The sequence below is a fragment of the Pygoscelis adeliae genome, unplaced genomic scaffold (genome assembly GCF_000699105.1).
Source record: "Pygoscelis adeliae isolate BGI_AS28 unplaced genomic scaffold, ASM69910v1 Scaffold45, whole genome shotgun sequence".
Classification (NCBI taxonomy): domain Eukaryota; kingdom Metazoa; phylum Chordata; class Aves; order Sphenisciformes; family Spheniscidae; genus Pygoscelis; species Pygoscelis adeliae.
Window position 1 is genome coordinate 6,732,827 of NW_008825114.1, and position 15,257 is coordinate 6,748,083.

Consider the following 15,257-nt stretch of genomic DNA (forward strand, 5'->3'; position numbering starts at 1 on the left):
ACTTCTTTCTATGCAGAGTGTTACCTTTTTGTTGGAGGATTTCAATTTTTTGTTGTTTTTTTCCAGTGATTTCTAATCCATGAAAAAATACCAACCTTAGATCCATACCCTGCAAGGTGCTCCAAGTGTTTAATTTTATGATCTGTAATGACAAGTTACTTTGCTTTTCAGGGTATGTTTGTCCTATAACCAAATACTGGCCTCCTGAGTTGAAAAAAAAAAAAAAAACAGAAAAAGCATGATTTTTCTGGTTTATACTGGATTCTTAGTAGCATGAAAGCCTGCAGAAACTCCTGCTTTCACCTGCCATTGCCAGTATTTTGTTGTGGTTGGTTTTTTCTTTTCTTTCTTTTTTTTCTTCTCTCTTGAGGACCTGGGATTGCAGAAGCCTATCTAAAGTGATTTCAGCTTCTATTTAATGCACAGTAACGTTCTGGTTTCTAGTATAACTGCAAAGGCAGATTTAAAAGGCTGAAATTAGCTGAAATTACTATGTTCTAAGGACTTGGAAAACAAATTATAAGATTTCAAATTCATTATTAACAGAATAAAAATAAATTCTATGATTTTCAAACCAGTTTCACAGTTTTTGTAAGTTAACAATTGGAAGCATGATGTTGCTATCATCTGTGGTTTCCTGACAGTTTTTTTTTTTCTGGTTCGTTGAAGTGATTTCTCTCACTGTAAATTGTAAGAACTGACCTGCTTAGTATAGGGCTAATGAAGCTGTGGTATTAGTGTTTATTTTAGTTTGACATTTTCCCAACAATTTCTAGATTCCTGCAGTTTTATATTCTTTTGTTCCTCACATTTGGTTGGATTTGGTTGTGTTTGAAGACTAAGGGCATTTTGTTTTGAAGGCCTCCCAAGGGAACATAGCTTCCTTCGTAGCTTCCTCTGCTTTCATCCTGTTGAACTCCCAGAGACAGCTTGCTTTTAAGCTAATTCGAACGAGTGAAGTAGAGCAGTAGTGTTATATGAAGATACAGCTACAGCTTTATGCGTATTGCTAACAGTGTACTGTTTCTAGTGGTAGCTGCTTTATCTGGTGAAGTGTTGTGCAGTATTATTGCATGATGTCAGTTAACATACTGTGAGACTGTTAATACAAGTGAATTTTTAACATGCTTGCCTTTTTTTTTTCTTTTTATGAACCCTACATAAACTCCTGTTCCCAAGTAGGAAGAAAGAAGACAAGTGCTGGAAAGAAATGTTGTTTAAGTCAAGTTAGGGTTGCTGTTAGTAATGGTGCCTCCCACTTTCCCTCCAGGTTGTTTGCATCCGTTCTACATGGAATGCTCTGTCACCAAAGCTGAGTTGTGATACAAGACCCCTCATTTTAAAAGCGCTGAATGAATTGTTTGCCCTGGTTCCCTCATTAACAGTGAATACAAATGAATATGAGGTATGTACTCATGGACTAAGGTGAGTCTTTTCTTTTAGTGTATCTTTGTATATAAGTTTTAAATGTGCATGCTTGTTTTTAATATCTCTAAATTGCACCCACTGCCTAATTCAGTTAATCATAATGCCCATTTCGATACAGTTTCACGATTTTAGCTTGCATGAGTGAATCTTGGGAGATAGGTGAGAAATTCCAGTACAAGGTTGATCAGAGGTTTCCCTCTCTCAGAATGTGAAGACATGTGAATGCATCTACAGTTCAAACCTGAGCCCCTTCCACTTTCCTAGCTCAGCGCATGTTGATGTGGCAGCAGTTTGTTTCAGGTAACTGCCTCTATTTCAACTGCTTATTTGGTTAAAGAAAATCTGAATGCCTGTTTTGTTTGCTTTTATAGAAATTCAAAGCTCAAGTTATCAGCTTCCTTTGGAACAACACACAAAACAAGGTAGGTGATACAACTGAAAATGTTAATTCGTGGTGTCAGCAACTGGATATTGTTTTATATCCTTCTGTCAAGACAAGGTTATTAGTGTCAGCAATCGCATTTACTAATAGGGTTTTCTTTTTGTCACTGGCAGTTTAACACTGTTTTTGAAGCAATGTAATGCATGTGAGAGGTGGTAACTGATGGTCCTAACACTCCCAAGGAGAATTGTAACACAAACTAGTTTGACTTCTCTGGCAGACTTCAGCCTTGACTTGGTGAAGCATTCTTGGCAAAGCTGCAGCTGTGACAACTACCTCAGTTCTTTGGTGGGGTATTTTAAGGCAGTGGGAATGTTGGACCATCATCACCATGGGGCTGGTGGAACCAAAGTATTTTACTTTAAATACTTCTTGGATATTTCTACATAAACTATCCTCACAGTGGTAATGGAGTGCAACAATCAGAATATTTGCTATCAAGCCTAGATAATTGGTCTTGCTAGTTTGCATTCTATATGTAAAGTAAGCAATTGAGAGTGCGCCTCAGGAAAACATTGTTATTTTAAAGTCTTTTTCAGCATTCAGTGGTTAGTGGATAGGCTCTTTGTATGTGGAGTTTCCAGTATGTAGCAATACCATATGCTGTGCTTGTGATTTTTCTTTTTCTTCCTGTTTATTTTCTAGGATGCTGTTGTAGCCATTTCGGCCTATAAGTCACTGTCGTCATTTGGCTCTGAAGAACATACAATTCTTCATCTTCCTGAACAGGTAGCAATGTTGTATGTTTAATAGTAAGGACATCTGACACTTCCATCTGACATGGGTTGTATCCTCTTGGAAGGGAAACAAGGCCTTGTGCCATCTCTACCAGATAACCATCAGAGCGTCATAGAAGGAATATGAGCTCCTGCTGGTGAAATGGGATGATATTATGTATGATTACCATAACTAAGACTTATGAGAGGGGAAAGGCACAAATGGAGGCTGAGTGAGGTCTAAGCAGTCAGAAGGTAGTTTTTCTTTCATTAGTTGAATCAGAAGGTTATTTTTTGGGCACCGGATTTGCATTTTATGCTCTTCTGTTAGTGCTTGCAGTTGAGTCTTGACACTAAGCAGCTCTTGTGATTACTGCTTCATCCATTGCAGTCACACTCATGCTCAGTGCTTTCCTTCCTGAAATGGGCAAGTCAGTTTGAAAAGTAGGTGCTGTTTTTGGAATCAAGCTGAAAACTTTTCCTGTGTTTCTGTTCTGAACACTTAACAGCATAACACTTGGGGTTTTTGTTGATAAAAGCAGCTAGAAAGGAATCGAGGTACTTACTGGAAAGCTTTTTAAGGATATAGAGGGCTGTTAAACTCTTAAACTTCAGTCTGATCAGTTGACTCAATAACCTTACAAAATGGAAGAGTGCAAGGAGATTAACATATAAGGTTATCTATGACATTTACAAGGTTATTGTTAAAAAAAAAACAAACCCAAACAAAAAAACAACAAAAAACACAAGAGACTAGGCAATAATCAGCAGTCTGTTGGTACTTTATGGTGTAGTAAATACTTCTGTAAGCTTTTATTTACTGCATTATTACAAGATTGGCTCCATTTGCATGTTGTAACTGGCTATTACAAAAAGGTCTGAATAAGCAACTTTAAAATTAAAAGAAGCATACTTGCTTTATATAAATAGATGAGAAGAGTTCAGCATAAACCTTACAAATGAAAAATGTGTTTTGCATAGAAGAGCACAAGATAGAATGAGGGAAATCTCTAAACACTGCTGCAATATTAAATCTTTCACGGTAGTACGTAGTGCTGTATTATTGGTGCTGTTACTTTACACTCGTTAGAAAATGAGTAAATAAGTTTTCATTGAAAGCATTGTAAATATGTTGCAGTTTTTCAAATTTTGAAAACTAGTATGGAAAAATAACATCTAGCAGCTGCTCTTTATATTAAAGTGCCAATATAAAACATTGTTTTATTTTAATTGAAGAAGAATCAGAGTGAAAATGAAGTTTTAGTAATATTAGTTCAGTCTATAAGTGTCAAGATTAATTTTACTACTACAGATATGGATTTACATACTCATGTGATTTTTATCAACCAGTTTTGCCTTTCAGGTAGAAGAAAAGCTTTTATTCTTTCAGCTTTGAATTAATGAAATGGAATGAAATTAATGAAATGGGTAACTTTTCATATTTAGTTGGTATTTTTGACACTTGGTTGACACTTGGAATCATGAGAGGTAATGAGGATTCAGAATTCTTGTGCTGACATTTCCTTTTTTTTAATCTTTCAGGCACGACCAGAAGTTGACTCACTGGAGGAGGCAGACATGAATGAAGATGAAGAAGAGGAGAAGGAGATGGATCTTTTTGTTCCTGGTTCTTCATATATCAAGCTGTTGTCTCTAACACCAGCTTCTGTTTTAGGAGGTATAATTTATTCAGTATTTGAGGTTACTTTGCAGATTTATAATCACAGTGACTGTACAGACATGTGGCTTTCTTATAATGGAGTGTCATGTTAAAGTGCAGCCTTCTCCACCCCCCCACCCCCCGGGAAAATATCTTACCAAATTACAGGAAAAAACGTAAAGTAAAAGTTTGGAGGAAAACAAAACCCCCAACCCATTTTTAGGAAGACAGCGGGTCAGAGGTCCTGATGGTGGAAAGAATGCTTATAACATAACTTAAAAATCCTTATCTGTCCTACAGGAAAAGCTGGTTGCTTATTATTTACTTCAAGTGCCCATTGTTTCATCACAGTACCACTTCAATAGGGAGGACTGAGCAGACATTTTTAAAGGCAGCTCTGTATTTTAGCCCAGCACAGTCTGAAGAAAAACCCACACCCAAAACCATAGTGTTTTATAAACAGAGTATTAATAGTATTAAAACAATGCTGTATACAAAATCTGCTTAATCAGTAAATATATTAGTGCTATGCTTCATGCTTAATTTTAGTGATGCATATTGATACTGAAGTATGCTTCAACAGGTGGTCTCTGGTTGATGCACTTGTTTTGACACCTATGCAGTTGAATCACCTTTAGTATTTGGGATTTTTAATGTTCACTTGATTACTCTCATTAATGCTATCTTTCACTTCCAGTTACAAGATTGTGACATTCGTGCTTGGACACAGGCATTGTTATTTCACTGTTTGTAGAATGCCTGGGATCTTGATGTGTGATTGCAACCTGTAAACGTTGTCACGAGATAGTAGTAGTATTTTGTAGTATTTTCCCCCAGTGGGGGCTCCTAGAAAGTATTGTTAAATACTCCATTCATTGGAGTCTGGAGTATGCGCAACCTCACCTAGAGAGTCTATATGCGCTAACTAGTAAGTTCTAGAAGCTTTGTGGGGAAGACTGACATAACCTGCTTCAACGGAAGAGAGTGATGCATCTGGGCAGAAAATTCAAGCTGTGTAACGAATGCTGAGATAGGCAACTTACCAGGAAGATGGGAAACCAAAATGGACTTTAGAGAACAGACTGTGGTAGCTGCATCTTTTTTTTCAGACTGGTTTAAAAACATATATGCAAATAGCTTTTTCCAACCCAAACATTCACTGAATAGATTCTCCCTCAGAGGAGTCATTGTCTTCTCATACTGTTAGTTAACGCAGAATACAGAACAGTTGAGCAAAAGCTTTAGTGACTGGCAGGGGTGGTTGTTGTGAGTTAGTTGCTCCACTGAAAGGGTATGAAACTGGCTTAATGAGACAATGTCCAAGATAGGCCAAGAGCAACAAAGCCTGTTCTATCAGAGCTGAATCTGTGCCATCTCATGTGCTGGAATCCTGCTGTTACACATTATTGAGCTTAATTCACTACTTCCTTGCTGCTTAGAAGGAGAAGGACCGAGATGCTTTTTAAGAAGGCAGTCTCTGTTTCTCAGAGTTTCGTCCAAAGTCCTTGTCAGTGCACACCAAATCCACTGAAACTTCTAAAGGAAGTTTAGCTTGCTGCTTGTGAGAGCCCCCTTCTTCTTGCTTTTCCTCGCTGATTCCTTAAACTCTGAATTGCTGCTTCTTTTTCTTTCCTCCCTCTTCTTTAATCCTTGCAGGAGGAGGAAAATCTTTAGGTTTTTTCAGCCTCCGCATGCTTCTTCCTGAAGAGTTGAATACTTAATGCTATGGCAGCTGCAGTTAAAAGGTGCCAACCAGAAGGTGGGCTTGGTGGTGACATTACTATTGAATTGTGGGTTTTTTTTCCAAGTGCCTTCTCCAGCTCTGTGGGAGGAAAATGTCTAAGCTTGCAAACAAATCTATAGGGCCTATTTCTGCAACAGAGCTGAGGAAGACTAGGAAACAAAGTAAAAGTAGGCTTTCTATGGCAGTTGGCTGGAACATGCTGCAATTCCAATTTACCATAGCTGTCTGCTTATGTGAAGCATTGGAAAGTGAATTTTTACGTAGTATTTTCTCTTAACCTCCTTTAGAACTGATTTGCCATTTCAGTTTCCATATTGTGTCAAACAGTTAGAGTCCAGAGGGTATCAGAAGTGGCATGACAGCCTTATTTTTTTTTAATAGTTCTCATTCTGGAAGTCTGAAACTTGTCTGAAACTTGGTAGTCAGAGAATTAAAAATAATCCCGTATAACAAATTATAAACTTCAGACCAACAGCATTAGTATTATTATTATTAGGTATATCTCTGTAGGAAAGGTGCTAAGAATTTTGTTCCTGTGATGTTAGTTACCTCTTTTTTTCCTTCAGACTGATTCCAAGCATTAAAATATGATATTTTAACATTTGCTGCACATCTAGTTGTTTCATTAAATTTATCCAGATTTTCTAGTTTGAGTTTTGTCTGGCAGCCTAGATCCTTGAGTTGTATCTCTTGCCTGAAGAATTGCTTTTGAATGGCTTGTAAGTATTAAGTCCTTAGGCATAACTAGCAAGTGCAGTAATGTGACAGCAGTGATACTACTTGTGCTAGAGTGTCTCTGTCAATGTGGATGGTTACCAGCAGAGAAAGAGCTGTCCTCTTTCAGATAATTTCTTCTCTATTGCTGTAGCCACCCTAAACAAAAAAGCTCTTATCAAAGTCTGGGGCAGGTAGGTGGATAGTATTTTCATGTCAATAAATTTAGTTTTGTTGAAAGAGTATATAGTGTTGAGGATTGGGGACAAAGATTTATAGTTTCTGTCTGAAGCACTGTATTGAAAATTGCTAACTTCATTCTGAGGTTTTTGTTTGAAGAATATTGGCATTACAGGTGGAGAAAAAAAATCCCCACATGTAGCTGCCCTTCCGGCCATGCTCCAAAAACCCATCAGATTTAGACCGCTACTCCACTGTGAAGTTGAATTGGGAAATAGCATTGCTGAAAATCACAGGAACTTGCTGAAAATAGGAAATGTGAGGAAAGTTCCAGTATAAAACTATTTTATTCCAAGATGCCATAGGTATTTCTTGAACCCGGAAAGGATGAGTGAGTGCCCTTTTGTCTCCTTTGTCCTCTAGTTCCTAGTCAAAGCAGGGCTGCATGGGATTTGGGAACTTGAATGCCAAAGTTTCAAGCCTAGTGTGAAAAAATTGTTATAAATTCCCTTAACACTCAGTTGTATAACGGAAGCACTAACAGACTTTTCAACATACTGGGTTTGCAAGGTGCTGGTACAACGTTGGCTCTCAGTTGTGATGTGGTAACAAACACTGTGCAGTCATATATATGTACATACATGGTACTTACAGGAACACGACCCTTTTTTCTAATGTGTGCCTGTAAAGGCTGCTTCAGATTGACTTCACAAATGAATAATAACTGGTTAGACTCTAAAATGCATAGCTTGAGAGCATGGAACAATAAACAATTTGTACTGCTATGGTTACAGAAATCAAGGTAATTCTCTCTGTATCCCCTGTTTGCATATACATGCTGTCTCTCCGTCTACCCTCTTTACATTGTGCTTCTTTTAAATCTCTTTAAAAACAACCTGGTTTTAGAGACAATATTTTTCACTATGTTGGTAAACATCGGTTTTATTTCTTATTGTCCTTCTGTCAGCGTGTGCCAGTGTTATTGGTGTAGCAGTCAAAAGAATGTAGTCAACAGCTCATGGAATAGTTAAGGCTATTTTTCTTCCCAGCCTTAGTATCTGACATGACTTACTCAGAGCCTCTTGAAGTTGCAGTGGCAGCAAGTATGGTGTCAGAGAAACTTGCTAAGAGTTCTCAGTTCTTTGACCTTGAGCTTTCATCTGAATGGTCATTACTAGTTTATCTAAGCATATCTCCCCTGAAGCTCAGGTGTCATTTTGGGTTTCTCAGGGTTTGTTTGGTCTCTCAGTCATCAGGCTCTGACATTCCCTTTCCTCTCTCCTCATTTTCTTGCACTTCATCCAGCATTTGAAGAGTTTGCAGCATCTCTTGTGAAACAGGAAATGACCAACATGCCCCGTGGTGTGTATCATTCTGCCTTGAGAGGAGGGACCACACGCTCAGACCAGGGGAAGACCGTGGCAGGTGTTCCAAACTTCTTGCTGAAAATGTATGAGAGGAACAAACAACCAGGCATGACACCAGGCCTTGCAGGTAAGCTGTTGCTTTCTTGAAGTTAGACAAGTATACATGCTTTGACCCAAAGATTTCTATGAATCTGAGTGTGAATCACTTTAAGAAACAGTCATGTCTTATGCCACTTGCATATGCTTACATATACTGTTAAATTGTTGGCTTTATTAAGTTAACTTTGCTTTGGGTTCTCCACTGACTTATGCAAGACTTCTGAACTATTAGCATGAGTATTGGTATTGACCTTTCTTTTCCCCTTCCCTCCCTCTTTAAGCTGGCATGTTGTTATGTTACGACCTTCCAGTCCATATGGGCAAGGATGGTAAGCCTATTAATCGGTTTCTGGCCAGCAGGGGACGCAATTTCCAGCAAATGTTGGTAGCCCTCATTCATGAGGTAAGTTGCTGGCTTTTCTTCCGTTTTCAGAAGTAGTATGCTTCCTTCCCTGCCTTACTACCTCATTTCTTTATGCTAATTAAGAATTAGTATCAGCTAGCAATGACATGTATTAGTATCATAATTAACTAAAGTTGCTGTGAGGGACAATAACTTGAACTGAACATGTAAATACTTTTTAAGTGTTCGATCCTCAAATATCTCTTGTGAAAATCAGTAGAACAAACAGAAGCTGACCTTTGCCTTCATCTGCCTTGCAGACTACTATACCTGCCCTACATCTGCCGTGTGTAACTAGTTGTAGGTGAATAGCAGGTCTGAACAATGATGGGACTCTGTTGGGAAATGACATCTACACCTTGCTAAGACTTACTTTTTTATTCTGTCTCTTGAATGTTTCAGCTCCCTGATCTGTTAGGCTTACGCCACTGAAACCATGCAGTTACCTTTGGTGTGGTTTTGGAAAAAAGGCATGAAATAACCCCCCACTTAATCATTACAGAGAATGAAGTGCTTGTAAAAAAATCTTTCAGAGAGTTTAGAACTACGCCACTTTTATGGTTGATAGGAAAGTTGATCTTTAAAAATTTTGGAGAGCAGTAAAACAAAGTAGTTAAACTGGATCTAGGGAAGTAAGTGTTTCTTTCCCAATTTTATGCCAATGAGAGCAGTTACTAACACAAGTGGAAGTGTATTAATGTCTTTAAATGTTCATAAAATAATTCTGTTAATACAATCATTTTGTATTGCTGCAGAGGTTAATGACATGCATCTGAGGGTGAAGTTTCTGCTCACAGGCCATGAATAAGAATGTATGAATTATATCAGTCTGATATGAGCAAGAGAGCATAGATGACGATTAAAAAAAAACTTCTATAAAATTTAGATTGAGTCTTAGGCAGTATGTCCAGAAATGAAAGCAATGTATGAATGTCTGGATATTATAAAGATATTTTTTTTCTTTCCCACCCCACAGCAATACCAGTTCCTGTTCTAATTTTCCAGGATAGAAAAGCTTAAATGGTCTCATTACTCCTCCTTTCTCTGTCACATGTACAGGCAATTCAGTGCTATTAAAGATAATTTGATTATATGCTGTTTTGTACAGAGGAGCCTTTTCTTCAGAGCACAGGATGGATCCTGCGTTGACAGGGAACCAGAACTGTGTAATAAAAGGAAATGTTCTATCTAACACTCATACTGTACTTGTTGCAGAAGTTGGAAGAGGTAGAATGAATGAGATATGGGTTGCAGGTGGGAGCATGTCTGGGTCCTGATTTTGGTTTGTGACTGACATCCAACAGACCTGGAGCCTACCTACTCCAAAATTCCTTTGTGATGCTAATAAAATCACTGACATGAAACACCTTCTGTTATGAAATAAATATAGCACAGGTTTTGAGTGGGAAGGTTGTGTGCACAGGGTTTGGAGAGTTTTCTGTTTACAAACTGAAAGCTTGACACAGAACACAGGTGTCTGCAGTGGAAAATGCATGGGGGCTACATGCTGATCCTGTGATGCAACCACATGGCTCCCTCCTGGCTTTGCTCTCAGGTCCTGCTCCCTGCTTGTTCCCACTGCATTTGTACTGGTTCACTCCCGTGGTCTCTTTGGAGCAAACAAACTAGTTCCCTCTCTGGCAAACCTGTTTGCAGCATAGTTTGCCCAAAGTTTCCAGTCAAGTGATGTGAATGTGTACCATGCTGGAATTGGCTGCTTCTACCTAGTGCAGTCTTCCAGCTCTGTACCATCTCTCAAACACTTCCACGTGTTTTATACACATAAAATTTTTACCTGTCATACAACGTCTTATCATTTTGGTCCTTCTGAACTGAAAAGCCACAAAAAGTAATAATTGTCTTGTGGCCACAGAGATACCACATGGTGTCCAGAAGTTAGGCCAAGTAGTACAAGGATGAAGGCCAGTCTGCACCAGTTGGACTGGGGTATTGAAATCCCTCCCTGGTGCTGTGTTATGAAGGCAGTGTCAACAGGGTTATGAAGTACTTCAGATGGCAAGTTCTTCTCTCAAACTAGTAAAAATAAAAAACAAAACCCACCCTTAAACACAGATCTCAAGATATCTAATCATGTATGCAAATTTAATAGATATTTTCCATCTTGACACATTTACTGTTAAAGAATGAAAGCAGAAACTGAAGATAATACCCCTCATCATCACAGGAGTGTGCAAGTAAATTAATGAATGTGTTCTAACTACTTGGATGCTCCAGTGGAGAGCACCAGGGGAAGTCCACAAGGATATTGCAAACTACGTCAGAGGAGCAGATTTAGAGTAACGAGTTATAAATGAGGTGTGGGTTTGCATAGCATCCAGAAAGAAAAGCTCTGCCTTCTATGTGGTTGCTTCATTCCGTGGGACCTGGGTTCAGTGCCAGAGGTTCTGGACAAAAACATATTTAAATATATTATAATAAAAGACATGTATTAAAGTGTTATATAAGCCAAATTACAGTGGGATAAAGACCAGTTCTAAACTGCTATGTTGTAAACACTCACCTGTTACCCTACTGAAGCACCAAATACCATCTCTGGTAAAAAAATTAAATTATTTATTTGTGTGTACTAGTTCATTATAACATCCAGCAGCACATCAAAAATTGACTTTTCTTGTGCTAACAAGCTACCTTCATAGAAACAGAACCTTAAAATGGTTTGCTTGACAAAGTGTGTTTTGGTGTTTTGTTTTGTTTTTTTAATTGAATGTGGTGAACTGGATGGAGTTAGTGAATACATACCAATGACTGGAGACAGAAATATTTTATTAAGTATCTCAGTATTTTACAAAGTCAATTAATTCAAGGTGGAGTAAAACTGAAAAGAAATCCAAGTATGTTTGAAATATAAACCTAAACACAAAACATCTGCAGACAATTCTAACTGCACCCTTTTAGTGAAAATTCACAATAACTATAAAATTTTGATCAAAATATATCAGTATTTCTGTTCTCAGCTTACACTGCTTTAAAAGACAAAAAAGCTTTTTCTTGCCTTTTTCTCCTTTGTACGTAGAGACAGTTGGAGTTAGGGTTGTCAGGAAAAAGGTATTTGGGCCTTTGGCTGGAAGAAAAGTGAGTCCCTGGGCTCATCGGACTGAATGTCCCTGGGCTCATCGGTTTAGTCCTCAGTGCTCTTCTGGAGAGCCAAGTTTAACAGTAAAAACAGGGAGCTTAAGCTATAAAGGTATCAAATAGCGGTATTGGTCTAAGAAAATTGAGTTAGTAGGACCTAGGCTCATCTCTTCCCTACAAGTGGCTCTAGGAATTAACGTGTTTTTGCAGTCATTGCTTCAGAGTTCAACACAGCACATTAAGCTGGTTTTTTAGGGGGTTTAAATACCAGAATGACACTTCTTTACTACTGCTTTGATTCCTTTTTTATTTTTGGTTTTTATTTAACTCTTATAGTGACTTTTTAAGTAAAGTAAGAAGCGTTTCATTAAAAAGAAGACTTAAAGTTGCCTTTGAAGCATTGCAGTCAGCATAAAGCTCTGAGAAAACTGTGAGGTGGATGTAAACACCAAGACATTACAATTAATTGAGAGATAGCAAGCGTCCATTTATTTTGTCTCTAACAATCCCCAGCATCTGTAACTTCCTTAGTTAGGAATTAGCAGTCATCAATATAATTGCCATACTGGGATAATAACATTTTTATCTCTTCAGTGATTTGATCTATGCTCACATCTGCAGAATGTGAACCTACAGGTTGCATATCTGTCTGTAAATGCATATGCTTATTTGCCATTATTACACTTAGTTTTTTGAAAACTGGGGCATGGCGTGGGTCTTGAGGCAACCAGTTTCATTTTTGTGAGATTCTTTATGTGTAAAAGTGCAATGCCTGAGACTCTGCTACCACAAAAACTGAGTTACATGAGGTTTGTATGCAGAGGAAATAATTTTTTCTTATATGTTTAAAAGTCTATACAGCATTCAAATAACAAATAGCTGGGTTTAGCTGCCATTCAAATCTAACAGTAACAACAACAGTAAAAAGGTAATTTACTGTTAAACCTTAATGGGCCAGACTTATTCTACCTCCCAGGTGCTAATCTAGCTGAGGGATTGGATGCAGCTGTAATACCTGTCAGCAGGATCAGATTAAGATGCAGAAGGGGTTTTTTTTTGTTATTTGAACTGGCATCTCATGGGAGGCAGAACATATGTTCCATAAACAATGGTGCATTTGAAATGCTCTATTTCTCTTTACTGGTCACTGGTGACTTGAAAGAAGATGATCATCTTTCACCCAAAAATGGGGTTGTGCTGTTTGATTATTAAACAGAGCTTGTTAATTTCTCTTTGAGAGGACATGTAAATTACTGTAGTCACAGTGGTCAGAAGCCGCATAGACCATGGGTTTTCTTTGTTTTCTCTACAGCTGCCTGGATCACCCTGTACAAGAAGTCCCTGAGGTTTGTTACAGTCACCTGGGCTAGATTAGCTAATAATTACCTGTGACTGTTTCAGTTTTTGGAATAATTCTTCCTAGGAGTTTATAGGAATAATCTCTTACCCCTTACCACTCCCTTACCAGAGATACCACTTATCTCTGTTGTGAAAATGAATGAGGATGAATAGTCACATATGTTCACATCATGTACCTTATGTTTTGATGGTTCTGTAAACGCATGTTTTGAGTTAAAGTTATTAGGCTTTCAGCTAGCTACCCATCTTTTCTTTCTTTGGCGGAGGTGAAGGGAACAGTTCATGCTACATGCAAAAAGCACAGAGGCAGCCTGCTTTTGGCATACAGATGTAGTAAATGGTGGCTTTGACAGTCTGAACCGGTGCAGTGTTTTTAAAATAAAGGAGGATGGTCTTGCCTTTGCATGTTTCTCAATATTCAGGTGCTTTCTTTGTGTTGGAAATAGCACAGTTATTTTGCCCTAATAATTAGTAATATTTACAGGCACAATTGCAAAGTTGGGTGCCAGTGGTGAGTTGTACAGCATTAAATACTACTCTACAAATAATAATCATGTTAGGCACTCTGTATACTCACAGAAGAAGCATTCCCTGCTTCTATTTTAAGTGTGTTCATTAGATGTGCTGTGATGACATGCATCTTTGAGCACTAAATCGGAAAATTCCTTCTGTACATTTCTTTCCTGGTTTGATTTTGATGTAATCAAGAGATTCAAGGGCTTATTCAAACCTTGTACCTTAAGATGATAATTGGATTTTCTGGAACAGAATTCGCTGTAGCGTGTTCTTCTGTGCCTAGGTATTTCAATGGATGTAGTTCAGATTATGAACTACTTTGTGCTGATTTCCCTTACTGAATTTACTGAATGTATTTCCTCCAGTGATGAAACAGTATTCAGGAAGTAAGTTTGTTGACAGATTTTTGCTTTTCTCCTCCTCAGTCTAATGTGCTTTGGAGAAAGACAGACTTCCCCCCCCCCCCAGAGGAATGCTGGGGGAAGGATTTGGAAGTGTATGCATGCAAGTATGTTAAAAAGAGCCTCTAAGCAAGATTTGAGATGAAAAGAGATGCTACTTCACTATTTCATTGATATGGATATGTAATGCTAGCCTTATTTATGAAATCACTGAGACTGCATTTTATATGCCCCATATGTGAGAAGGGCATTTAAATACATGCCTAAACATTTCACTGATATATGGGTATTGTCTAAAACACATTTTCACAGCCACACATTTGTTAGAGATGAACTGAATTTAGGGACCATGTGAGTTGGCAGGGCTATCAAGGTGGAAACCTGTTGTACTTAGTAAAAGAACTTACTGGGATTCCCAGTCTCCCTGCTCTACAGCAGGTTTTAAGATGGGCCATAAGTATTAATGATATCATAGTTTCTAGGTTCTTTAAACAGTATTATCTCAATTAGATACGCAGGGAATGATAGAAACATGCTTAATTTCACTGTTCCCTAAATTTGTTTTGTGTGCCCTCTGCTGGCTATGTATCAGTGCAAAACAAATAAGTGATACACAAACATCTGTGGCAGCATAAAGGCACCAGTGCTGAAAGAAAGCTCATCCAGATCTTACCATGATGTTTGATTTTTATTGGGAGTGCACTGGAGAGGGGAAATGAACTTCTCAGTTTCAATTCTCAAATGAGATTATTTCATTTGAAATTACTTTCCAGTCTTGCAGAAGCATGCAAAACTTGTGCCATGTGTATTCGGAAGCGTTGAAGTACAGGAGTAGTATCTCCTGTGGTTTGCCAGCATTCCCTGTATTGGATTTTGGCCAGCACAATCTACACTTGTGTCTTTTCAGGGAGACATGTCCTTAAGCATCGATCAATAGGCTCAGTTTACTAGCTCCTAGCTCATGCTGCATCTTGTTGCCTCAGATGTCAGGCTGTAGCTCTTCCTTGAAAACTACTTGGCAGCCTGGTCTGGCTATGCTGCCTCCTACAAACATCCCAGGACCAGTGTGGTGGTGTTTCACAACCACTTGTCATTGGTTCAGAAGTCCCTTGAGCCTCCTTCCCTGTGCCTCCCA

The 15,257-nt window shown here is 38.3% G+C and overlaps 1 protein-coding gene across 1 annotated transcript in view; it reads left to right on the top strand.

Annotated features, from left to right (window-relative positions):
• FOCAD (focadhesin) overlaps positions 1 to 15,257 on the top strand; it is a 120,315-nt gene that overhangs the window by 64,456 nt on the left and 40,602 nt on the right. Inside the window, exons 16-21 of the mRNA XM_009328075.1 lie at positions 1,271 to 1,405; positions 1,800 to 1,850; positions 2,516 to 2,599; positions 4,129 to 4,264; positions 8,190 to 8,378; positions 8,632 to 8,753. Coding sequence (XP_009326350.1) covers positions 1,271 to 1,405; positions 1,800 to 1,850; positions 2,516 to 2,599; positions 4,129 to 4,264; positions 8,190 to 8,378; positions 8,632 to 8,753 — 717 coding nt within the window. The remainder of the gene's footprint in view (positions 1 to 1,270; positions 1,406 to 1,799; positions 1,851 to 2,515; positions 2,600 to 4,128; positions 4,265 to 8,189; positions 8,379 to 8,631; positions 8,754 to 15,257) is intronic.